General features: G+C 41.0%; 2 protein-coding genes across 2 annotated transcripts in view; one reads left to right on the forward strand and one right to left on the reverse strand.

The window, feature by feature from the left end:
* Nucleotides 1–26,370, reverse strand: part of LOC140365610 (troponin I, slow skeletal muscle-like) — a 49,577-nt gene that overhangs the window by 19,858 nt on the left and 3,349 nt on the right. The window lies entirely within an intron of this gene.
* nav1b (neuron navigator 1b) overlaps nucleotides 1–26,370 on the forward strand; it is a 33,634-nt gene that overhangs the window by 1,824 nt on the left and 5,440 nt on the right. Inside the window, exons 3-22 of the mRNA XM_072452135.1 lie at nucleotides 4,380–5,114; nucleotides 8,116–8,218; nucleotides 9,107–9,463; nucleotides 17,535–17,685; nucleotides 18,416–18,716; nucleotides 19,207–19,951; nucleotides 20,130–20,519; nucleotides 20,964–21,005; nucleotides 21,089–21,249; nucleotides 21,654–21,824; nucleotides 21,915–21,967; nucleotides 22,251–22,274; nucleotides 22,892–22,969; nucleotides 23,647–23,730; nucleotides 24,053–24,164; nucleotides 24,236–24,357; nucleotides 25,360–25,538; nucleotides 25,657–25,813; nucleotides 25,923–26,118; nucleotides 26,214–26,311. Coding sequence (XP_072308236.1) covers nucleotides 4,380–5,114; nucleotides 8,116–8,218; nucleotides 9,107–9,463; nucleotides 17,535–17,685; nucleotides 18,416–18,716; nucleotides 19,207–19,951; nucleotides 20,130–20,519; nucleotides 20,964–21,005; nucleotides 21,089–21,249; nucleotides 21,654–21,824; nucleotides 21,915–21,967; nucleotides 22,251–22,274; nucleotides 22,892–22,969; nucleotides 23,647–23,730; nucleotides 24,053–24,164; nucleotides 24,236–24,357; nucleotides 25,360–25,538; nucleotides 25,657–25,813; nucleotides 25,923–26,118; nucleotides 26,214–26,311 — 4,259 coding nt within the window. The remainder of the gene's footprint in view (nucleotides 1–4,379; nucleotides 5,115–8,115; nucleotides 8,219–9,106; nucleotides 9,464–17,534; nucleotides 17,686–18,415; nucleotides 18,717–19,206; nucleotides 19,952–20,129; nucleotides 20,520–20,963; nucleotides 21,006–21,088; nucleotides 21,250–21,653; nucleotides 21,825–21,914; nucleotides 21,968–22,250; nucleotides 22,275–22,891; nucleotides 22,970–23,646; nucleotides 23,731–24,052; nucleotides 24,165–24,235; nucleotides 24,358–25,359; nucleotides 25,539–25,656; nucleotides 25,814–25,922; nucleotides 26,119–26,213; nucleotides 26,312–26,370) is intronic.

A 26,370-nucleotide genomic window follows, 5' to 3' on the forward strand; every position in this document is an offset into this window, starting at 1 on the left:
GGCATCTGTCTTGTGATATAATATGGTAACTCAAGGATAATCATGAATTAATCCTGCATAAAAAAGTGACTGTTCTGTACTGAACAAGACAACCCCACAGTTTCCCAGTTGCATTCTGTTGCACACATATTCCAAGTCAATATTTGGTTCAGTTCAGCAGTCCAGTTGTTCTCACTGAATCTGTGGCCAAGTCCCAACAAAAACACTGTGGTGAATGGAGCACCTGCTAGGCACATCAGGAACTACTTCAGTTCATTCTTGATGCACATGTGGGAAATGAGGATTCTTGGCACGGAAGGACACGTCTCGTGAGGACAACTGCTTAAATGTTACTCTGTCTCATATTTTTTCGGCCAAACAATCCATAAAACTGTTTATCACAATCTAACGAGGACAATAACATGTTTTTGTACTTGTACTCAGACTGAAACATGAATATTCAACACAATTAACCTTCCATTCATCAGGCATCATATTGAAGCTGAAAGAAAAGACCTGCCTAATTAAAGTGGCACCAGGCACAAGTGCTATTGATTTACCAAAGTAAATTGCACTCAGTTATTGATTGAATATTGATGGCAGTGACCACAAATCATAATTAATACAAACTAGTTAGGCATTGTATAAACAAATTGATTAACTAGTAATGTGTTTTTCTAGTTAATCTTCTTATAGTTTCTATCTCGAGTAGGGATTATAGAAAAAAGATTTAGTTGTAGTCATTTGTTTCGACTCTCATCCAAGAGTCATTCTCAATCTACAATGCAACACTCCTGGACGAATGAGGGATGTGACGATATCCAATCCAACAATATATTCAGCAATATTTTTTTTTAAATACCATGGCAAGGCTTTTATTAGTCAAATACCAAATACGTAAGATATGTGCCTAATAGCTGTTATTTCTTCATGTTGAGCAAAGCATCATGGTATATGTAGTTCCCTCTCGCCACCAGACGAGACCAGACGAGACCAGACGAGACCAGAAGAGACCAGACGAGACCAGACGAGACCAGACGAGACCAGACGAGACCAGACGAGACCAGACGAGACCAGAAGAGACCAGACGAGACCAGACGAGACCAGACGAGACCAGACGAGACCAGACGAGACCAGACGAGACCAGAAGAGACCAGAAGAGACCAGACGAGACCAGACGAGACCAGAAGAGACCAGACGAGACCAGACGAGACCAGACGAGACCAGAAGAGACCAGACGAGACCAGAAGAGACCAGACGAGACCAGACGAGACCAGACGAGACCAGACGAGACCAGAAGAGACCAGAAGAGACCAGACCAGACCAGACCAGACCAGACCAGACCAGACCAGAAGAGACCAGAAGAGACCAGAAGAGACCAGGCATTGACAATGTCGCATGGACAAAATTGTATTTTAGAAGTTGATAATAGCACAGACGATAACTCGTGTGTGTTGTTTTTGTCAATGAAATTAGTCGGATAAGGTCCACTACATTTATTTAAAATATATGAAAAAACAATAAATGTGAGCTTTAATTTAATTAGTCAAATTTTGTTGAACATTGTGTGGCGAAAGCTCTTCTTTTTAAACTTAGTCTCAAGATTAAACACAATCAGAGTTATCAGACTAGATCTGCAGATTGAGAATGACGCTTGGATGAGAGTTGAAATGTCTCCAAATGTGTCCAGATGACTACAACTGAATCTTTTTCTACAATAGAACACTCCTGGACAAATGAGGGATTACAGCGACAATCTATAATACATACAGCAATGCCTCTAGTCATTTATTTTTTACTCACACATATATTTAACACTTAGTGCTTCTTAAAGCCAAGTCCAGATGTGATTGTGCTATTCTATAAGGCTTTAAGTGGCTCCTTCATTATCTTGATGACTGTGGGAGAAGCACTTTGCTGTGGGTTCATCGGGGACTTTAAGCTCTGCTGATGGTGGACAGATGCAGCTCCGAGTCTCGCGGTTTGATGGTAGGATCGCCTTTCACGTCCTGTTAGGGAGTTCCTAACACACACCAAAGGGATGCTCCAGCTCGAGACGTGTCTTTTTATGTTGTCATCTGCCCCTAACTACAAGCTGGCAGAAGGATAAAATGTCATACTTTTCTTTTACAGTGGATTTATTTTGTGGAAACCTGTGCATAAACATCTAAGACGATGGGTTGAAACACAACATGGATCATGTTTTGAAAACTTAAATCTTATCCTTGTGACTTTCCATATTGCAGAGTCAGCTTATAGCAGGCTGTAGCTCATTGCACAAAGAAGTTCAGTGATAGTCAAAGCTCTCACTGAGGGGATATGATTCATAAACCCTTAAACTTACCTCCAACAGAGATTTACAGTGATTGTCCACAGCTTTTATTGATGCAAGCCCAGTATTGTCTGTTGTTTTTTCCGTCCGTCCATAAGCGGTCACAAGGAAATGTGCATAGCATGTGACGATGAAATGTTCTGATGTAAAAAGAAGACTTTGTCAGTGAAGACTTCTGGCATTGAACATATGACAACATTAGATATTCAGGGAAAGAGGAGAAAAGTCGAAACAGATTTTATTTTTGCTGAATCCACCAAATCTAGCTGCTACGTTGTCATGTTCTGCTTGCTCATATTTAGTTGGGCGGTCAGCAGAGTCAGGGCCAACTGTGGAAGAAACTAAATGAAGGATCCACTACAGCCCCACCAGACCTTGAGATTGTCACTTGGAAAAAGGAAAATAGACCAAGATGCCATGAACTTGAAAGAAATAATTATCTTCAACTTGTATCTTGCTTAGTTGTTTGTTGTGATTAGTTAACAACACTAAGAAGACTATCCTTTTGGAGCTCATCCAAACCCCTGGTTAGAGTTAATATGTTTGTACTTGATTATTTTAAGATAGGTTGGACCTCTTTGCTTAATAGCTCGTGTGAAAGGGCAGATTTAATGACATGGCTGTGGTATGTGCCCTCCAAATCCTTATAATACAGTATTTTATGAGAAATCCCCACCCTTTAAAATATTTTTTCCATTTGAAGAATCAAGCTTTAATGACTACATCTACCAAAGATGTGATTATACAGAACAAGACGATGCATTGTTTTGGAAACACTTTTCCAGATCGAACAAACTCATAAGTTCACTCTGTGGGTTGCCTCGGGTGCTGTAAGACTAAATAAAGATAGTAGCGGTGTGTCCTCTGAAACAACTATGAAAGAATGTGGTGCTACTAACTGCATTCTAGTATCAGTACAGAATGTAAGAAATGAAACGCTTTTGTTGTATGCATAAACTCATATATGGCTGTTTGTTTGGCAGCCGTGTTAGAGTCGAGCTGAAGTCTGCTGCAGATGACATATCAGCAAGTAAGGGTGGTTTCCATAGAGTCTGCTCCTGAGAGACAGCTGTGGTCTGTCTGAAAAAACATGACTGCACTCATATGTCACCAGGAGTTTATAAAGCTGCATGACTTGGTTTTACAGGCAAAATTATATTCTGTTTTATGCTAATGTTTCCACAGGCTTATGGGCGTATTACAGCTCTGGTGTTAAATGTCATTCATTACCTCCTACACTCATGGGATTCCTGGCCAAGTTACAGTACTATGGCTGTTAATTCATCATGCACATTTGAATGGTTTCACTGTATGACACTCAATATTCATATCATAATTATGGGTATTACTCTGTTAACATATGCCGTATTCATATTAAAAGGTGGTATTGATATGATCAGTAACTTCAATCAATGGATATTCTTTATGCTTTTTTCTGTTTGGTGAAATTCAAAATAATTCTAATCTTACACTTACCATCAGTTTGGGGCTAATGAAGCTAATTACATGTCTAAATTTGTTTCTATCCACACATCAATATCAATACCACATCATAAAGCATGTATCGTGTCGAGAGTATTGAACTGGGTGCAGTAGTAGTGAAGGGGGAGGGGAAGAACAAAGGAAATCAAGAAAATGGTGGGAAACACCATTTATAAAGGAGAAATGACAGCCGTGTAAAACCACAAACGTCTGAGGCTTCTGCGTGTTAGTGGAGACACCTCGGAGCATCCTTAAATGCAGGAGTGGGTGAAGGAGGAGGAAAGGCGGAGGCAGCAGAGAGCAGGGGGAGGTTGCGCAGGAGTGTCTGCCGCTGCTGTCATTCTGCTGCTGCGCGCCTCAGTGGCACAAGGGTGGGCTACTGCGAGAGGAGAGGAAGAAAAGAGGAAAGGAGGAGAGGGAGGAGAGGGAGAGACAGGGGCAGCACTGCAACAGCTGCAGCAGCCAGAGGAGCACACAGGCTACTGCCGGGATTGCCTTAAAGGAAATATTTTATGCCTCTTTTGCACAAGGTTAAAGCAGGGGTGCTTTTCTCCCTGCTGATGCTGCTCTGTATGCCCTGATGCAGGACGCTTGCTCAGGAATACTGTGAAAGGCACAGGAGACAATCTGAAGATGGAGAGAAGCGACAGCACAAAGGCGTATGGCCAAGCAGCAGAAGGTAAAGGAGTTGGAATGGCAGCCAAGAGGACCATATCTACTAAGTCTGGAGTGCCCCAGAGTGCACAGCGCAGCGAATTCAAGGTGTACAGAGCAGGGAGCTCCGAGGGACGGCTACCAGTGTCCACGAGTCTCCGAAAGCAGCGGTCTATGACAAACTTAGCTGTCCTTACAGATGCAGAGAAAAAGTTGCATCTTTACGAGCCCAAATGGTGTGATGATATGGCCAAGCCCGGAGCAGGGCAGAGCAAGACGGGCAAGCCAAAGACAGCAGGAGGGGGCACCAGCGCTGGAGGGGGTGCCCCTCTTTCCAGAAACCTTTCCAAATCTGAACATTCACTCTTCCAGGGCAAATCAAAGCCCTTTGCCCCTCTTGCGGCTCCAATTGCTCTGAGCAAACAGAGCCGCATCCCGCGCGGTCCTTATGCTGAGGTAAAGCCCTTGAGCAAGGCACCTGAGGATGGCAAGTCTGACGATGAGATTCTGTCCAGCAAGGCCAAGGCCACAGCAAAGAAACCTGGAGCAATGGCAGGAGGGGACTCCGGATCCAAAGGCCAAGGGGACACTTATCTAAAGGTGGACCCAGAGCTGGTGGTCACAGTGCTCGGGGACCTGGAGCAGCTGCTCTTCAGTCAGATGTTGGGTGAGTCCTGCAGTCGTCTTAGATGATCAGTGGCTATACAACATGTGGCTGTCATGTGCTAAGCCGTGCTGTAGCACTCAATCAGCACGCCCCCATTCACACGGCCACCACACAGCACCTGCTTTAACCGCTGCTTTAATGCATTTATCCTGCTGGATCCCATCCTCATGCTCACAAAGCATGCCCGTCAGATATTATTTTACTGAATGCTGCTCCGGTTTTGCTAATTGCTTTTTGAGGGTAGCTAACTGTATACCCATGCTACAGTACAGGCGGTTATGAATCTGTGCTCTATTGTTCCCGTTGCTTTAGCATGCTGCTTAGCTGGTTAAGGCTTGGTTCATTGCTTGTTATGCCGTAACATTGCTAAATGATTCAGGTAATGAAATTGCCTTAGGGATTTTGTCCAAACCTATTTTTTATTTACTTTTTGCTGCAACATGTGTTGTTGAACTTTGTTTAACAGCAGGGATGGGAGAGACGCCATGCCATAGTGAATTAATTTAAGGCTCAGGCACATGTTTGGCCATCTCCTAACTCCATTCATCTGTGGACCAATGACAGATGGTTGATACAATGCTGTTGAAAATGGCAGGATGATGTGTCTGGTTTTAGGTTAGCTTTTACAGCTTTTATTAAATTCACTTCTAGGCATGAAAGGCATCAACACACAGTATGTTGATGTTGAGACCACGTATCAAACATTGTAATTAAAACAATTTCACTGACTGTTTTTGTTAAAAATTGCAGACACTGTACCTATATAATTATATATCCCCTCGGGAGTACTTGCTGCATGTTGCATTTTAATGAACATCAATTCCGTGATTTAATTTGTTATCCATGCCTCATTATCAATATGGAGGCATATTAGTTATGATTGCATGGATCTGCCCATCACAAGCTCATGGGGACATAAACCCTGTAATGACCAACAAAACCTGATATAACCTGAAAAACATATTTTTTTCTAGACTGGATTTCTCATTAGCATTGAATATATAGTTTAAAAAAATGAAGCCACAAATGATTTACTCTTTAATGTGGCTTCCATGATATCTTCCAATCAATACACAGGCCATTCTCCAAAATCCCTCCAATGAATTATGTATGTTAATCCCATGGCAACATTTGACCGGAGTCAAAGCCTTAGTTCAAGTGAAAAGAAATCTAAAGATTATTTTTTAGTTTCGGGTCCACAACTGATTGTCTCCATGGAGATGTTATTGTTTTGCCTGGAATGTTCCCCAGTATGACATCAAACATATCTATCCTGCATTTATTCCATAACCGAAACAGGTTATTATTCAAAATACCTTGAAGTACATGTATTTTTGTAGTGAGCTGATCTGACCTGTGACTTGGCCTGATGAAGTCAGCTGCTTGTCTCCATGGAGATAGATTTGTTTATTGCCAAAGCAAAGCATTTACTGTACATCTGAATAGAGACAAGCGCGTGACGTGCCCTCCACCATAAACGTTACCCTAGTGTAGCTGTAGCCGATCATAAAAAAGGCAATGATAACATATTGATTCACTTTTACGTGAAGTACTGTATAATGTATCCATTATTTGTTCTAATTAACTTAATAATGTTTTTGTTTATAAGAAGGTAATATGCCCAGTTAACTCTCTTTATGTGCACAAACATGGTATTTGTTCCTGTAAACAGGCCTTTAGACTGTGAAAGCCCTTCTGTATTCTGCTGCTTCTTTTCACCAGGATATCTCATTATGAGCACGAGCAGATGCTTTTCTTGTTGCACACAGAGTCTCATTGTTTTGCTTTAAGGCCTACAAATCTGTTCAAACCAATGCTAACTTGTAACTGGCCTATCTATGTTTGTTGGCCATAGCTGCCACACTTAACTGGAACACTGCACGCCACTGAATCATCACAAAACACGGTCCTCACTGGTCAGTAAAAAGGATAAGCTTACATACATAACTTGTAGTGTGGACTGTACTTCTACTGTACTGATAATACAGTGTAGAATGGGAAGCATATTTCAGAGGAATTATATGTGAACTCTCATCTGTGTTGCAATGGCCCTGTGAAATAGTGATAATTTAGAGGGGAAATAGCAGATAGTTATTCCATTGTTCAAATGTGTTTACATTCCTAAGATTGATTTAGCCTCTGAGTCTTTCTTCCTAATAAAGTTTACGGGCTCTTTGTAGCATAAAATCTGACATATATTTCATATGCTACAGTTTTAAAGAAACAAACCCATATTATGTAAAATGTCTTGAAGACTTACTAAGATTAAATCTTCCATATCTCAGCTTGTTCCTGCAGAGCCTCTGCTCAGAGCACTTCCTGGAGTGTTGCATGATTCACAGGCTTTTCCTGATTCAGATCTGCTTTAGTATTCTGGCCAGGTTTACCTTTCCTGTATTGTAGGCATGAGTGCAATGCAGGGTTCCAGAGGTCTGTCAGTCACTGGACAGGAACAAAGTGCAGATTGCATTAAGTAAACTAATGGGATTAACATGTGTATGTGCTTCGTCTGGAATCCCAAAGACTCTCAGATGTTCAATGTTCACGTAGAAGCTATATGGCAGAGCTGAGAATATTTAGCAAGCGTCTCAATGTAATCTGTTTGTTTTCTGTAAAATAGCACACTTAAAACAGTAAGTGGACTTGAACAGAATAGCTTTCTGTTCTCGTTTACAAGACAGATTTTTTACAGTAAGGCTAATTGTCTGATTTGGCAGAGCTGAGAATCTACACTCCTAATTGCACTGTAATATTGATTTGACTGCACTACCAATGGTCCTGATCCACCGCTTTTAGAAACACTTTGTGGTGCATCTTGTCAATGAACTGCAGATTGTGTACCAGTACCAGTCCACATTGTACCGATTCGTTCTCGCAAACCTGACCAAAATTGTTTTCTGCATGTGGGTGAAATTGTGCATGTAAAGAAACTAACAATTATAACCTAACTTGCTGTTGACTTTCTAAATGTACTTCATGCTTGTCTCGCACTAAACCACAGACCATGAATCACAGAGGAAGCGGACTGTGCAAAATGTCCTTGACCTGCGCCAGAATCTGGAAGACACTATGTCTAGTCTCCGAGGGTCCCAACTCAGCCACAGGCAAGTACATTTGACTTCTCCATTTCAAATATAAAAGAAGTTGTGGAAATACTATTATGGTTATAATATTTAGTTTGAATGTTCCCATGTCCGACAAGCTACAAATAACTTTTGAATTGATTCAAAATGAGTTCACGTGTTAACATTTTTCTGTGGTTGCTCAGAGTTGGCACTTGGTCCACATCTGGCTTCTCTTCTCTCTTAAATAGCCTGTTGCTGTCTGTTTCATGGCCATTACATCATTCAGGAAAGAAACAGTCAATAATTTGTTGCAACAACTACAACACAAAGTAAGAGGAGATGTGGCAGTCCCTTAATTTCATTTGGATATTGAAGTTGATTCATCACAGTCGGTCTAACACTTAGAGTAGACTATCACTGAATCATGCAGTGACTAGTGTGACCTTTTGTCTCACTGCTGCCTAAGCTTAGAGTACTAAAATAAATAAATGAGCCCTGCATATTTTACACATACAGTGGACAGAACAATTATACATACATTCCTATTTATTGTCTGAAAATGTAATAGTGCAATCATGTAAATAATAACAATATAAAAACCTTTGGCTGTTAAAACAAATTTTTCGTACTAGGTCCTTTTTCCAAAATAATGTATCCTGTTTACTTCAAATAAATGCTTAATTGTTTGTGGGCTGGAATGTTTTAAATAGTAAAGAGTTGGTGCAATACCCACTCCAACTCCTTATGTACTCAAGGTCACTACTTTTGCTTTAGTCCCAGAAGAGATTACAACATAACTGCTGCATTTGGGTCATTGGAAACTGTTGGTTTCCTTTAAAAGCGGCTGGATACAGAAACAGCATCATCGTGTGTAGGTCTCCAGCCCTGGCCATAAGTCTAACATGTTTCGCTTCTTTTTCTCTCCAGTTGCATAGACAGCAGTAATGTGGGCTATGACAGCGATGAGACCAACGCCCGCAGCCTCTCCAGCCTGTCCAACCGCTCCTCGCCTCTGTCCTGGCGCCACGGTCAGTCCAGCCCTCGCCTTCAGGCTGGGGACGCTCCCTCTTCCACAGTCGGGGGGTACCAGGGGAGTAAGGGCAGCTCTCAGTACACAGCCCACACCATGCCGGCCCGCTGCGCCGGACGCCTCAACAGCACGTCACGGATCGAGCTCATCGAGGGCCTGGATGCGGACGATCCAGACCTGAAGTCCGGTTACCTGAGCGACAGTGACCTTCTGGGGAAAAGCCTGCCTGACGATGACGACAATCTGGCTAATGGGTAAGACTAGACGACACAGTGGATGAGAGTAAAGGAAACGTGAAATTCAGCATCTCGCGTTGCCTTGACAACTGCTGTCGGTTTGTGCTTTCAGTCTGCACCCTTCGACTTTTAAAGGGTGAGGCTTGTTGGAGTGCTGCAGTTGAGTAACTAAAATAAATGTGACTGACCCGGGTTTTGCTCTTTCTCACGTCGTCAAATGTTTTTTACAGTGTGTAGTAATATTGACGATTTGTTGGATGGATACTGTAAAAAGGTATGTGTTTTAAAGCCTGAGGAATGTTTGTTTCTGCATACGTTGTGACATTGAGTGTGAGTGTGGAAACAAGTTGCAGTGGCGAAGGCATCTACATTCTAAATAAACAGGTTTACAAACCAAGAAGTATCTGGAAACGTGCTTTTATCATAGATCAAACATCAAAGCACACATTTAGGACAGCGACATTTTGACTTATGAGTGTTGTTTTTAGGATGTAAACGTAATTTCTTGGCAAGTTGTATAAACACGTCTGAAACATACCTGCAAAATAGAATTCCTCTGCATTACTGCAATTCAAGGTAAAGTTATTGCATCTTATTGAAAATCATATTCTCAAAGTGACATTGTTCTCCTCTCTTTATCCAAAATATTTCTCTCTTGTCCTTGGTGTGTCTTGATCTAATTCCATCGTCCTCGTGCATTTACAGCAGACAGAGTAAGTCAAGAGGAAGAGGAATCCAGGACAGTGCTCTAGTGTGGTCAGGGAGCGTTATCACTATTGCACATGCACTGGGACTTAATCTCTGCCTCGAGAGCATTAACTGAGCCCCAAGTGCACGTTAAGGAGGCAAAATGAGGGACTTTCTTTGAAGCGAGGTGAAATTAGTGGGTCATTTTCAGTGAAGTGCCATGGAATGAGGGGTTAAGAATGATTATACTAACATTGCAATGGTTTTGTATCCTGATTACAGAGGGTAAGCATAATTGAAGCTTCTTTTTTGGGAAGGAAAGTTGTAAATGACCACATAAATTTAACTGATGATGTACCTTGAGTAAAATGATGCCAGCTAATGATTCCAAATGCATATATAATAACATTTACGTATATGTAGGGTTGCGTGAAACTGCAAGAGACATCGCTGTACTTTTACAGGGGGATATGGATGTATTGATGTATGAATGCTCAAGTTGCAGATCATTTTGTTTTGCTGAACCTGTGCTTATTGATTATTTTGTTGTAGCAAATGTTGTAAGGTTTGTACCGGTACTAGTTCACTCTTTTGTGGAAACCGTCCATCCATGGCTTACTTTACAATAAAAACACTTTTGCTTCTACCAGTGATTTCAGCCTCATACACCAACCTCAAAGTCTTTTTAAAGCCTCACCTCACAGCCGAATGTCTCCTCTCTGTGGGAGACATTTGCATTTCTACTGTACATTCTTGTCACACATTCTCGGCTTTGCTCAATGAGCACCATCAGCTCCCAGCACTCAAAAATAGATCAGCCTCCTTGTGCGTAACCATGGCAACCCCACTCAAAATTGGCTGTTAAGAGAGGTGCAATAGTGCGTCTTTTCACCCCTATCTCGTCCATTGTGTTACAATTTCAAATATCAGATCTGACTGTACATTCTCTAGATCACACTGTAGTATGCGACCGTGTTTATTTAACCATACGTGGTTAAAGCTCTGAAGCAGACACCAGCGCATTGTTGACAGTCTAATGGATATTGATTTTACTCATACACACAACAATTGGGTATCTGAGACCAAATGTGTCTGGTCTGATGGTAATCGCTGCTCCAGTTGGACTCATCAATAAATCAATACACCGTAGTCCACCAGGCCAAAAGCATATGGTTTAACCCACTTTGAGTCTTGGCTTGAAAGGCCAAAGTTTGAATAAATAGTTCCATCCATTATCCATCATTTTGAAAATGCTTGCTAAGAAACTATATTCAAGGATATTTGTTGTTACTAATTGTTTATATAGCTTTTTGTGTTGTTTAATGTATTAGTCAGACATCTTCATGCTTTTGAAATATTGGCCCAAATATAAATTCCACCACTGTAGAGTTAGGATCATCCATAATCTATATCCTTTAAGTCTGCTTTGTCGCTACAGTGTTTGTGTTGAGTCCTGATTGCTACTGCTCAGTTCAGTGTTGTAAGTGAATGTGTTTCACATCTCAGATAAGAGATGTCCACCTCTCCTGCTCACATACACCATATGAAGAACCTAAATGCTTTCACCGCTCATATTCTTTACATTACATAAAATATAGTAATCTGGCACTTAGATATCTGTGATGCGTTACTATATTTTACAGACTATACTTAACACTATTACTATAGAGTCGCTCTAGACAAATTCTGCTCATTTCTGGATTATGAATTATGAAGTTGTTTTGTCAGTCTTCATAAAAAAGGAGAACTACCAAAGAGTTTGGCATTTCACTGACACAGAGCAGAACTTTTAGTTATTCTTTCATGTCATGGAGCTGTTTTTCCCCATGTCATAGCGTATTTTATAAGGCATATCATTCTAATCCGACTACAGAGATGTCTGTTTCGCTTGGTGGTGTAGATGTGCATGCTGCTTGTGTCCATAGAGCAGCCCAAAGGCAGCAGTGCAGAGCAGAGAGATAGGAGGCTGGTTCAGCAGCATCACACCTCGCATCATGCGGCAGCTCGGGATGTGCTGCCATGGCAACCATTCTGCACTGACCCAGTGATGGGAGCTCTGTGTGTCAGTGTGATAGCGGTTGAATGAGAGAGGGGGGCGTGTGCATCGATGGAGAGAGACGGATGGTGCTGCTTGTTCATGGCTGGTGTGAGGATGCATGCAAACGCCTCATTTTAATTGTTTTGTAACTGGTGTCACCGGCAAGATGTCGGAGCTTTAATATTGTGTTAGCAATGCTGTTGTGTGATATACAAGATGTAATGTGTTGGGTCCAAGAAAAAAATACTTATCTTACTTTGACACATACTTTGCATTTGTAATTTAGGTCCAGTTAAGTATCATATATTTTTTACATTTGCTGGTGAAAAGTGCAATCAGATGTAAATAATAAAGATTGTACCAAGCCTGAATAAACAAAATTGTTATGCCATGAAGGTTCTAATGGAGTAAAAAATAAATAAATACGCCAACCATTTTAATTTTGAGTGCAAATGAATTGCTATGGCAGAAAAGTGCTGATAAGCCTTTCCTCTGACTCTTATGGCGTCATCTCCATGTTAACCACAATAAAGCTTTGCCTGTTGGATCAAAGTCAGCCTTTTGAAGAGTAAGCATGTTTCCCTTTTTCATCAACTCTTTACAAGTGGAAACTCTTCCTTTTTTAGAGACACGTTCTGCACATACTTTTTCTATGGTTATTTGATCTGTGCTTCAGTATGTCTGCACTTCATTTCCCTTTCCTGCATGAGTTGGACCTCTCCCGTCGATACCAAATGTTTCCCTGAATGTTTGAGCCTTGCACATTTCTGACCCACTTTCATTACGTTTTCGTGGTGACCCTGGGTTGCTCTGTGAACAATTTAGCGAGCCCACCACACGGGGTCACTCCTTTATGTGATATGGTTCAGGTGAAAGGTTGTGGTTTGCTTACATTTGACGAGAAACAATAATCAAAGGCCCCATTTCCCTTAGACCTGATGTCATAATGTGTTACTGTAGCCTATAGAATGCACCAAACACATCTGGGGTCAATCTGGAGTTCACTGTTTCCATTAAGGGTCAGTAAAAATGCCCCCGCCTCCTCCATGAGCTGCATCAGACCTGTGTGTAAGTCACCATTACTGCAGCACCCAAGGGAGGCATGAATCATCAGTTCATCATGTCTGCATGTGGTCGTCTGGGTGTGCAACTTCTGAGGGGAGAATACTGGGCCTCAGGCAGAAGATGTGATTCATTTTTTAAATCATATTTTAACAAGTCTGTGTCATAAAGATCGTGGGAAATCTGCATTTGCACATTTTCATATTGTGAGGGCCCTGTGGAGTTGGGGTGAGTGCAGTTCCAATACCATTTAGTCCTCTCACCAGGGGACCACACAGACCTTTTTGCTGAGGTCTTTATAAACTGGCAACATAAAAAAACAGACTTGAATCAGTCAGTTGCTTTTTCAGGTTCTACAGCTAGAACAGCTTTCATTAACCATTGCATTGTATTGTATTTATTGTCACTAACAAAAATGTGGTCATCAGGTTCAGCACCATAATTGTAGAGGTCTTGCTATTTATAACCTGGACTTATTCTGCCTCCTGGTGGACATCTTTTGTCACGACAGCACTTCAGACCAGGCTATGACATAATAATTTAAAGTTTTGTGGGTAAGTCAATACATTTCAGAAGATGTTTGCATTCCCGGATATCCCCAAATATCCCCAAATAAAATATTTTTGAATTTAACCTATTCCATGAGTAGCCAAAAAAATTTACTTGAATAAAGTTGGCCTCTTGTCACCTCATTTTCCAAAATATAAATGGAAACATCTGTTTTCAGGTTCAGGGAAAACTTCTTTTTTTTATATATATATATATATATTTGTAAATTCCTCTAAATGTATGCACGGACGATTAATGAATCTTCTTCAGTTTGGGCAAACATGCAGAGGATGTTTCTGTCTCAGGCTGTTTGGTTATCTGTGTGAGGCAGCTGTTCAGTACAAACAGGACCTCAACGCTTTTAAGTCGACAGCATGTTTAGCCGTGCTGTGGCCTCCCCAAGATAAACAGGGCAACATGACCAACAGTATTTATGATTTTTTCTAAACAATCTGGTGTTATGTATTGCTTCAGGGAAAAGAAATGGAAGTCAAATCTAAGTTTTAGCAGTGGTTAAAAGTTGATCCTGTGAGAAAACATGCATGCAGAGGCAGGCAGAGATTGCGATAGGAAACTGAGACATAACAATGCTATATCCAGTTCAAATCTCACTGTAAATGCCAGTTTTAGCAGACAAGGGAGAACTTAGGACACGTTTAGAAAATGTTTAGGGCATAATGTTTATATATTAATGGCTGAGTTCTAATGTGGAAAAGGAGAAGACTTCAACAGAGATATTGTGGTCTGTTTAAAATCCGACTTGCAACAGGCTGCTATTTCCCGACAGTTCAGTGGATTATAGTTGGAAATATTTTTTTAGGTGGCTTAGCTTTGCGGAAATGTGTGTTGAATGTGAAAATGGCTTATCAAAAAGACAGAAATAAGACAATTTAAAAACGACTTGAGGTTTGAGTGGACCAAAGAGCCAATAGTCCTGAGTGGAGAGAGGTTTGGTGAAGTCATCCCAGAGGCTGTTCCACTGCTAATGAGAGGGAGACAGGCTTTCCAAGGCTGCTCATGGCACACTGGAGGTCTTCAGCTCATTTAAGGATTTCTGGTTGAACTCTGTGATTCAAGCCAAACTTTGGACTGAAGTTTTTCCAGTAAGGCCCCAAAAGGTATGAGTTATTTAGGTTACGTCTGCATTTAGAGGATCACAGACAAAGAAAGGTGTTAATAAATATCTTTTAGAATATTTTCAGTAGTATCATTTTTAAGATCAATGCGTTTGCGAGAACATTTGAGAAAACCTGGAACAATCATGGTTAAAAGTCATAGTTAGCTCATTTGTGTGAATAGGCAGGCTCGGTAAAACTAAACAAAGCTAAAAAAAAAATAGATACATCAATTTAAAAGGTGCCAAAAGCGTAAAGTCAAACATCCTGCTGTCAAAAGCTTAAGATTATGATTTATGAATGATCTTGTAGCACTTAAAATAACGTATCCCCTCATTAATATAAGTCTAATTCAATCTTAATTCATTGAAAAGAATGTGTGTGCTGATACTTCTCAGCCGAAGCCCGCTCAGCATCACTCTGTGCCCCAGCCTCTCCTCTCCTCTGGCCACAGTCATCCAGCTCTCTCTCTTTGGAGGGGGAGTCAATGTTGCCTTTGAGGCGTCAGACCAGTCTGCTCCGGGGCTGAGGAAGGGTCGTTTTCTTCACGCAGGATATATGCCTTTGAATCGACGGACAAAACCTGGAAAACTATTAACATTGAGAAAGAGGACAAAAAAACAGGCGCATTTTAGTTGGAAAGGTATCTCCTTTGCAGTCAACAGCAGGAGCTAAAAGAGCACTTTTTACGCCAAGGTAAAGTCAATGAACATGTGCTTTTAGATTGGTTTATCTTAACGGTCTTACTCTTTACTGCTTTGTGGTGTGTTGTGAAGTCTGGGCATTTAACTTGCACTGTAGCATTAAATGTGATGATACTAACTTAATATACTTGTGCATGGTTTAGACCTAAATACATTTTGAAAGTGAAATCAAGAACACTTTGTGGAGATGCATTCATATATTATTGTAAAATTCCTGGCCAGTAGAATGAACTCTTATCTTCATCTCTTAGGTCTAGTGCGGCTCTACATCGTGTTTCAGCATGTTACCTGTCAAGGCAGGTCTTGGGTTGATTTTATGCTGCCCGGTAACCACTATACTTTTAAAACATTTCAGGAATAGAAATATTTTTTGCTCCGTAAAGCACAACTCATGAGATGTGTTGGAGCTGAGCCACTAAAAACACAAAGCTTAATTGCCACTCTGGACTAAAGTATGCATGCTCTGACACTCCCGCCCCTGTTTCTGGGCTGCACCTCTGGAGCAGACACTTGGAATATCCATGACCCATTGCCAGAATCCACTGACATTGGCTTATTCGTCTCATTCACAGCTGACAGTGGAGCTATTGTTCAAACATTCTGTGCTTATCCACATCTGGGGGTGACAGAACCCACAGACAAATACTGTATTCAGGCGGGCACATGGTCTTTCAAAACAACTAAACCATCACACTCATGTTTGTTTTGTCATGTTGCATATTTCCTGTGCTCATTCCCCATAAATCTCCTGCAGATCTGTTGTATATGCACCAGCATTTCTCAAACATTCAAGCAAAGTGTTAAGACTTTGTTTTACAACTGTGGTCATTTAACCATGTGATTATACCTATTTCCAAAAACGTATAGGACGTTTTTATCCCCCTCTGTTTTTCCGTGCACTTCCTTGTTCCATTCCTTTGCTAATTGCAGACTGTAGACCCACAAAGAGCAGCTTCTCTTAGTCTAAGCATGGCAGCCGAAAGTGAAAAGCTCCTGCAGTGACTCAGCTTGAAAGTACCTTCTCTCTGCAATAGTGAGCCAGCTTGAGCTTGATTACCCCTTGTGGTTGCCAGTACTAATGATGGGGAACTTGCTGCAATTATAGTTGGACTTGCATTCAATAGCTCCGCAACTTGTAAATTTAACCAGACATTAGTGCTGAATTTAAAAATGGAGAGCCATCAATTTTACCCACCACTCTCTTGCAGTGTCCATAGGCTACAGCTGTTAAAATGCTGAACCATGGATTTAACTACACCTTTCACAGACTTTGTTTATGGCTTTGACAGAGATCTGCAAAGGTTTTTGGGTCTGTCACTCTGATTTGTCCAGTTTTATTCAGAGAACCATGTTTCAAGTTCAGCACTCTGCCACATTTTGTTTATCCACTTTGAATTGTTCTCATATTGTCTAAGATGTTTTACTCAAGTATCCTTGGGTATTTTTACTATATATTTTCTTTTTTTTCTTCTCTATGCAAGATTAATGGGTTGGGGAAAGATAACCCCAACGACCCCAAAGGTTTGGCTCAAGTTTTATGTCAGACTTAAGCCAAATTGTTCTGCAAGTCACTGCTTAATATGTTCACTCTTAATAACTTGCATTTCGGAGAAGCCTTGTTCTGAGTTCAGTTCAATGACGGATATTTGTCAGTCCATTATATTCAGACATGCATTTTAGGTGTAATGTGTAATGTGTATTGTGTATTGTGTATTGTGTATTGTGTAGTGTGTAGTGTGTAAGAAGTCCACCATTGAAGTTTTAACCACCGTATGGCTGGTTACTATTACCGTCCAAGCAGATGTACCCATTTTCAAATTACTTGCCCGGTTGAGCAAGTGGTCTCCTGCAGGGACAATTTACTGTAAACAGATGGCTTCTATTTTCTTCCATTTCAGCCCTGATTAACATGCTATTGTGTTCTTTTGTTTCAGGTGGGATGAGAGCAGCTCCATCAGCAGTGGCCTCAGTGATGGTGAGGGCGATGGGTCGGAGAATATCAGTTCAGAAGAGTTCAACGCCGGCTCGTCGCTCAACTCCCTTCCAAGCACACCCTTAGGATCTAGACGAAGCTCCTCTGCAATGGTGAGCCAACTTAGCCAATAGCTTGTAATTTAGCATGTGGTAAAGACAGGAATCCCTACTATTTTCTTTGTGAAGAAAAAAAAAGAGAGAGAACTGAATCCGACAAATGACGCAAACAATTGTCAGTTCTGCTTTTTATAATTTACTTGATGTTGTGAAGGTGCCTTCAAAGTTAAAATGTTGTGATTATATATATAATATATATAATAATATATATATTATTATATATATTATATATATAATATTATATAATATATATATATATATATATATATATATATATATATATATATATATATATATATATATATATATATATATATATATATATATACAGAACAACAGTACTGAAGTTTGTTCTGCAATATAGTTTTATCACCCACTAGATTTATTTTTCATTGCTACACCTCAACGGAGGAAGAAAACAATGGATAACAAATATTTATTTTACTGTCACTCAAACTAATTCAACAAGATGGTGCTCAGTGGACCATCTGTCAACAGTATATGGCGGGCCAAAATACTGCATGCCCCAGTTTGTCCTCCCTTTTATAATTTCAATGCCCCAAAATTGTTTTTCTCTTTGTCTCATGCTTTCTTCCTACTTTGCACATACCAGTGTGTTTCCATCCAAAAGAATGTGACCAACAGTGAATACATATTTCCATGGATGACATGTGTCATTTCTGATGTTTGTCCTTAATGTGCCCTGTCCTCTGCCTCTCTTCAGCTCCGCACTGATGCAGAGAAGCGCTTCCTGGTGGAGAGTGGACTTTCATGGTATAGTGAGGACAGCAAATCCAGCCATAAGCTTGATCGGGCCAGTTTTGACTCAGGGAGCCTCAAGTCAGACCAAGCACCAAGCAAGTGGAGGAAGAAGCCCCCAAGTTTAAGTGAAGACTTTGGCAAAGGAGAGGTGAAGAAGCCCCAAAGTTTAGGACAGCCAGGGAGCTTCAGAAAGTTCAAAAATCCCCCTATTGGAGTTACTTCTCCCATCACCCACACCTCCCAGAGCATGCTCAAAGTGGCAGGTAAGAAATCAACATATACTTCTTTTAATAGTTCATACACTTCATATTCCTTTCCCCGCAGAATATTGTTTATAGACACAGTTTTACCCACATATTTAGTGCACATATTTACAGATCCCACCAACTACCCCTATGATAATACTGGAATGCATTTTATGCTCACAAGGATTGATAGTCTTCAAGCTCATGATTTGGACTTCAGGTCACATAGTGCACATAGTGTTTCTTTCATTATTCACTATATACAACTAACTATTGCTTTAGTTAGGTACTTATTTTTTTTAAAGTTTTTTAATTGATAGGAAACAATGACGATGCTGACAATTTAGTTTGATCTGATTTATTATAGCCCATTTATTTCCCCTCTCTATCCAGCCTCTGTAATATTTTAGTGAAATTACCTGAGCTGAATCCAAGAAAGTATAAAGTATGAAAGTGGTTTAAAAAAGCATTTCTTATTAATTCCATCTCATTTCATGTGTCTGTGCAGCTCCTAAATCTGAAAAGCCACAGGACAAATCTCGGATTTCTGTCAAAACTGCTGGTCTACAGCGATCTCGGTCGGATGCTGGCAAGGATCACCATGGAGAATACCGCAAACCTCCTTCAGGTCTAATGAAACCCACGGCTGGAGCCTCATTTGGTTACAAAAAACCCACAGCCACGGGTACTGCCACTGTCATGACAGCAGGTGGCGCCACCATCTCCAGTGGCTCTTCTACCCTGGGAAAACCCCCCAAGTCATCTGGCATCCCAGTGAAGCCAGTAGGCGCACCAACAGGTCGCAAAAACAGTTTTGATGCTGGCAGTGAGCAGGGCTTTCTGGGGCCTAATTCTCGGAACAGTATTCAGTATCGCAGCCTGCCTCGTCCGGCCAAGTCAAGTACCCTCAGTGTCATCGGCCGGCCTGCATCACGGCCTCCCAGTGGCATTGTTGACCCCAGTCTGTTGAGTCTTAAACCTATGTCCATCGGCACTGCAGGGCCCAGGGTTAAAGAACTTAGCAGCTGCAGCGGTAAAATGACTAATCGCACAATGTCGGGCCCAGTGAACCAGACAGACCGAGAGAAGGAGAAAGAGAGGGCCAAAGCCAAGGCTGTGGGTGCTGACTGTGGTTCTCTGAAAGCAGAGGACAGTTTATCACAAAGCACAGAGGGGTCCGCTCTGAAAATGCACGGCCTTAGGCGCACCAGCAGCAGCAAATATCCAGAGCTCTCATCACCTACAACACCAAGGTCTGTTAATTTACTCTCCCGTTCATTTACCCTCTGATACGCTCCCTCATTGTTTATAGAATTCGCTCGCACAATAATCATCCCCTGTAACTATATAGTTTCCTTTACATTGAAATTTACAAATAAATGATAATGCATTGTTACAACAGAGTAGTTATATTGTTCATTGTTCTTATAGGATGAAATCACTTGGCCGTCCACCCAGCCTGGCTCACCTGGACAAGGTTAACTCCAACAGCCTTGACTCCTGTGTGACCATCCAGGACCTCCCTCCCAAAGTGCCCCCGTACTCCAAGCTCCAGGACTTGGCAGGTTCTCACTACGGCAACCGTCTCACTCCGAGCCCGGCGCCTGTACTCCATTTGGACTCCTCCAGCTCCTACGACACCCACACGGGATCACCCCTCTTATACCCCAAATTGTCGGGCATGCACCGCAGCCTAGAGTCCCTGCCGCTCCAGATGAGCGTGGCCTCCAGTGCAAGGTTTGGCCCCTTTGACTTGCAAGAAAAAGAACAACGGGGTACAGGCACCTGGGGATCGGCCCCCAGGACATCACTGCAGGACAGGTACAATAGTGGAATTTGCAAACTTCAGTATTGGCTGAATTAAGTTGTAAAGCAATTATGTCATACTTCTGGGTCCAGTGGTATTCCAGCCTCATAGTTTTATCAACATTGTTTGGCTGATGTTTTTCAGCCTGTCGGTTGTGTTGCCTAATACAGATAGATTTAGGTGTGGAATGGGGGTTAACATTAAGGGAGACCCATTGTTGGGTAAGTGATTCACAACACTGAGGATGGCACAGAGCCCAATGGACTGTAGTGAAGCACAAACGTTAGCAATGGCATTTATTTTTAGACATAATTAATCAAGGAATATCAATAAAGTTCCTATTTCTGTTAGTTGTGGAGCTTGGAATGTTTGGACCCATAATGCAATGCTTTACTATTCCATAGCAAGTGCCAAAGGGTCTGAAAGAATGTTTGTGATGTGTTGCTTTCTCTGTGCAGCTTACAAACAGACAGAAATACATTTCCAAAGAAAGGCCTGGAGTATGTGAAATACATGTTTTAATCCATTTCAAATCTTTTCTTTAGACTTTAAATTTAAAACTAACATTCTTTTCTCTTTCCAGACGGTGCGGTTCAAGTCTGTCAGAGAGCGAAGGAAGCAAATCAGGCAGGCGCCACTCTCACTCCATAATGAGTATGACAGAGAGCGGCAGTCCTCCTCAGCTGCCCTCTCCCACCCGCCCGCTCCACCCAACCACAACCAAGGTTCCCCTCACCAATGTGGGTGAGTTGTATGTCCAATTAGACTTCCAGATTTTGACCTTTTGGATGAAAACCTTTGACGAGTGACTCTAAAATGCCTCTACCTTAAATCCCTTTAGGTATCCTTTTGTTGGCAACCTAATACAATGTTATATTAATTTGCCAACAAAAATGTCATTAGAAACAGTATGATTAGTTGTAAATACTTATTTAATTTAAACTCATGCACTTTAGAGGTAAGATGTTGCACTGCCTTGGAAGCAAAAAGGGGTCAAGCCTGGCTATATTTATCTGGGTGGTAGAAGAGTGGTCTTGTTTTTCACTGACTCATGAAAAAGAGACCACTGTGCTGAGGTGTTACTCTGTTTTTATATGTTCAACTTCAGTTTTAGAATTTTCTGACTCAAACTGTTTCTTCTGCTAAAGTCGCCCCCATTTCCAGTGGCACCCCAAGGATTTCTCGCTCCAACAGCATAGGCCCCCCAAGTGACTCCTGTGAGCTGTACGGCTCTTCCCCCCCAGGGAGCAGTATGTGCCTGGCTGACCGGCCAAAAAGCATGATGCGTTCTGGCTCTTTCCGTGAACCAGGGGAGGATGGTGAGATAACCCATTTCTGTTCAATGAAATCCAGTTTTAAGTGGATGCACATTTGTTGTCTATAACAATAAATCTTTTATCTTTTTTCAGTGCATGGCTCTGTCATGTCTTTGGCATCCAATGCTTCATCCAACTATTCCTCCGTAAGTTTTCTTCGACACGCTCTGTCTGTGTAAGATTAGAGCATTCAAACACAGAAGAACCAAACAGAATGTAGGAGAGATGTGTTCTAAGTTACTCAGCATCTCAGCATTCATTTGTATTAATTGTTACATTATGTGCTATATTCAAATAGGATTTTGTGAACTGTATTAATTAACTTACAATTCTATTAAATGAACATAACTCTAACAAACTAACACTCAACACAAACCACTCAGACCTCCAACCTGCCTTTCTTGTGTATTTTTACCATGCTTTCTGTAGAATGAGGAGAGGATACAGGGGGAGGTAAGGATGGTGTGCTGTTGCTGTGTGTCTTTTGTCATTTCCTGTGGACAGCGTCATTCATCAGCTCTTATCAGTCCATAGTGTGGAGTGTGTCCAAATGTTATAACACTGTTCAGTTTATCTAATACCATCAGTGTCTTAGCGCCATGGTATGCTTTTTAATAACACATTTTAGACTCTTCTGCATGGAAACTATATCAAGTGGTTCTCAATATTTTCCATTTTTAACCAAAATGTTTGGCTTTTCCATGTACATTTTTTACCTTTGTGAAACAATATAAATTATACTTACAAAGCCAAAAGAATTATCAGAAGGAGAGAGACCAATTCAAGAGAAAATAAGGACACATTTTAGGCCCACAACCAAGATTAACATGAGCCTAAACTGTGTATAACTGAGACTTTAGTAGGAGGGCCTAGACAATATTTGATTCAACCCATAACTAAATCTGTTGTGTCTGGGATAATCTATATAATAAGATTAACATTTCCCAACACGAGGGATGAAAAAAAAAACTTGCTTTAAATGTATGAGAACCACTGCAAAATACAATTAAATGAATAGAGTCCTGTACTTTGTTATATAATATAAAATATACACTTCTTTGTGTCTACAGCAGATCCGCTTGTTAAGGAGAGAACTTGAAAGTTCCCAGGAGAAGGTTGCAAACCTCACAATGCAGCTTTCTGCCAATGTATGTATGTTTTTAGGGAGTATTCTGTGCTCTCTTAGCTGCATGGCTGTTCTGTTGATAAAGTGCAGGTCTAATGAAATGAAACCTTATGGCTTGTATCTTTTCTTCCCCTAAATTATTTACTGGTGGAATGGTTGGAATTCTAGCTTATCTCTTTGTTTAAACAAATGCTTTTTTACTTACTTACTTTTACCCTATTTACAAATTTTGGTTCAAATAACTAACAATAACACAACACCCCCATTCCTCCTGATCCAATTATATAGTCTTCTTTTGTCTGCACATTATGCTTAGTTTCCTCTCCTAATGCTCACTTTCTTTATATTCCTGGCTTCATTAACTCTTGGACTGCTTCCCTCTGCTTGTGCTGACCTGCTCACTGGATGCCCGCTTCATCAGATAGGACAGGTGTGTTCCACAAACGCTAAATACTCATTCTTCTTCAACATTTGAGCTACATCCAGCACTTTGTTTGGTTTTCTTGTTTCTTCAGTAACTATCAAACTAAGGCCATCCAAAATAGATATTCTAGTTTCAAACTATGCACACATCCATAACCTTTCTTTTCAACATCACTAAAATGTACTTTTTTTTATGTCTGACATGTGTTATCTCATTTTGCTGTACTGTTAACACATTGCAACTGCTAAAATGAATCCCTTTGTGCTTCACTAAAGACCAACCTGGTAGCTGCTTTCGAGCAGAGTCTTGCGCTGATGACGGCCCGCCTGCAGAACCTGTCGGTGTCCTCAGAAAACAAGGTATTTTGTCATGCTATAGCTAATGAGCCCTACAGTATACCACATGTCGTTTAGGAGATGGGACTTGGCATTTTAACAAGTCGTTCGAGTTTTTAAGCACTAATCACATTGCCACCACATATTTTTTGGCATCTCACAAACTCCTCAAAGAATGTGGGTCACGGATACAGGGATTCTCATCATGTCATCAGTTACTCATCACGGCTGGTCATTCCCGGTGAAAGGAGATAGACATTCCACAATCCTGAGAGTTGTAGAATCTCGGTTCAGTTACTGGTCTGTAAGATAATGTGTGAACACTTACCCGTGATTCCCTGTGCAGGACTTTGAACTCACAGAACTGAAGGACACCATTGACATTCTGAAGGCCAAAAACACTGAGGCACAAGAAATCATTCAAGGGGCGCTCAGTAATCCTGACATCACACCAAAAGGTACATGATTGTTATTTCCATTACTGTAAATATTAAATCCTCTTGTACTCATTTTCATTTTATATCTGTAGAAATGCCCATCAATCGTCAGAACTCTTCAGAAAGCCTCTCCAGTCTTGCCAGCACCACTAGCCATTCCAGTATGGGTAGTTTCAAGGAGCAGGAGGCCAAAAAGAAGAAAAAGAAAGGCTGGGTAAGTGTATGAGATACCACACTGCCAAAACTGGTGACCAATATAACCAATATCAGTTGGTTAAAATGAGAATTATTTATATATATTTTTTGTCTTTGCCTGAACATATGAATTGCAATCACTTGAATCACTACAGGACTAGGTTATATTATTCTTTTATTATGAGTATTTATTATATATGAAATTATGTATTGAAACAAGTCAGAAACATGTAGCTGTGTTCTTCATTGTTTTTTAAGTAGTCAGATGTATAGAGAGTCAGACACTAATCAATGCAAAAACTAGTATTGAAACTAGATACTCTATTATATTATATTTTATGCTCAGTGAGCTGCAGAGTCTGCACTAGCACTCACTCATGATTGGTGCTGGTGCTGTGCTTTAGGGAGTGACCATTCACATCAGAGAGGGGTATTTTAGGTTGATTTTCAACTCGTTTTAGCTGTAGGATCTTGCAACACAAAGCTGCTTTCCAACTCTACAATGGTTTTGTAATAAGAGTAAACCAGCATTTTTATTCATTGTTATCATTAAAAGCTGTACTGGAGTTGAACATGGTCGTGGAATTTGAAAAAAGTAATTATACATACCCTAAATTTATCTTGTCAAAACGACTGACTCTGAGATTAAGATCCTAAATTCAAGTCATTTTTTGCAGGGTATAAACAATAGATCATATTATATTAGATCATATATGTGATTCCCCTACTTGATTCAAATCTGTTTGGTATGACTCTGGTCTCTCCCTCACGCTGCCCTGATTTCTATTTTAGGTCTTTGAGGTGAGTGTTGCGTGTAAATAAAGTCTAAACATTGTACCCCACAAGCTGCATGTGCTTCATGAGTCACTCTAGTAAAACCCCAATTAGTCTCAGTTACTTGTCCCCTACGTACCCTTCACAAATAAGCATCAGTCATTTCCTAATTGCAGTAAGTGTCTTAAATGTGTGACCTATGCTTTGCTATGGAACCTCTTGTAACTCTCTCATTATGGTCCCTTAGTTGCGCAGCTCCTTCAATAAAGCATTCAGTAAGAAAGGGTCCAAGCAAGCAGGCCCATACGCGGACATTGAGGAGATTGCCACCCCAGAATCCTCCGCTCCTTCCTCTCCTAAAGTTCGTCATGAGGCTGAACCCCTTCAACTCTCAATGAAATCTTCACCTTCTGCCTCGTCATCAGGGTAAACACTGTTGCTTTCAAAATAAGACTAATGTAACTTTAGCTCAGGTTGTTAGTCTGATGATCCTTGCCACATTAACGCTTGTCTTACATTGTTTGTGTTGTGTATGTATCCTTAGACTGTGTGAAAGTGGGGAGGCGGGGGAGGAGAAGGTGGTATCAGAGTTACGCTCAGAGCTTTGGGAGAAGGAGCGTAAACTGACAGACATCCGCCTAGAGGCCCTGAGCTCTGCACATCAGCTGGAGCAGCTGCAGGAGGCCATGACCAATATGCAGGTCTGCACATATTCAAGTCGGACACAAATAAATATGGTAGTCTTTTATGAAAAAAATAACATATGTGTACTGTAAACCAATTGTGAAATCTTTCCTTTATGTTCCATAGAGGACAGTGGAGAAGCTGAAGTCTGAGAATGACCAATTAAAGACGGGAGGTCTCTCTCCCTGTCCATCTCCGGGACCCTCCAGCTCTCCGTCCCAGTCTTCAGGCCTTACTACGCTGGGAAACTCATCCCCACGTCAGTCTGTAGCCATGCACATGCCCAAAAGCTACAGCAGGGGGCTTAGTGAAGGCAGCTCGGGTACTGTTTAACTTGAGCACTAGAATAAGAAAAGTACATAGACTACAAACATACATGAAAGCACTTAACTCATGTTTTTTGTTACGCTATTGTAGATGTCTTCACGTCAGACTCCCTCAACCATTCCTCCCAAAGAGATGATCATCGAGTTAGGGTGGTGGTCTGTATGGCGAATTTACATGTTTTTAAAGATGTAAGTATGGCCATTCATAAAACAATACTTTACTACTGAATTGTATATCATTTCATGTG

Source organism: Eucyclogobius newberryi, unplaced genomic scaffold (assembly GCF_026437365.1).
Source record: "Eucyclogobius newberryi isolate DKJ021-1_F unplaced genomic scaffold, fEucNew1.0.hap1 SCAF_19, whole genome shotgun sequence".
Classification (NCBI taxonomy): Eukaryota; Metazoa; Chordata; class Actinopteri; order Gobiiformes; family Gobiidae; genus Eucyclogobius; species Eucyclogobius newberryi.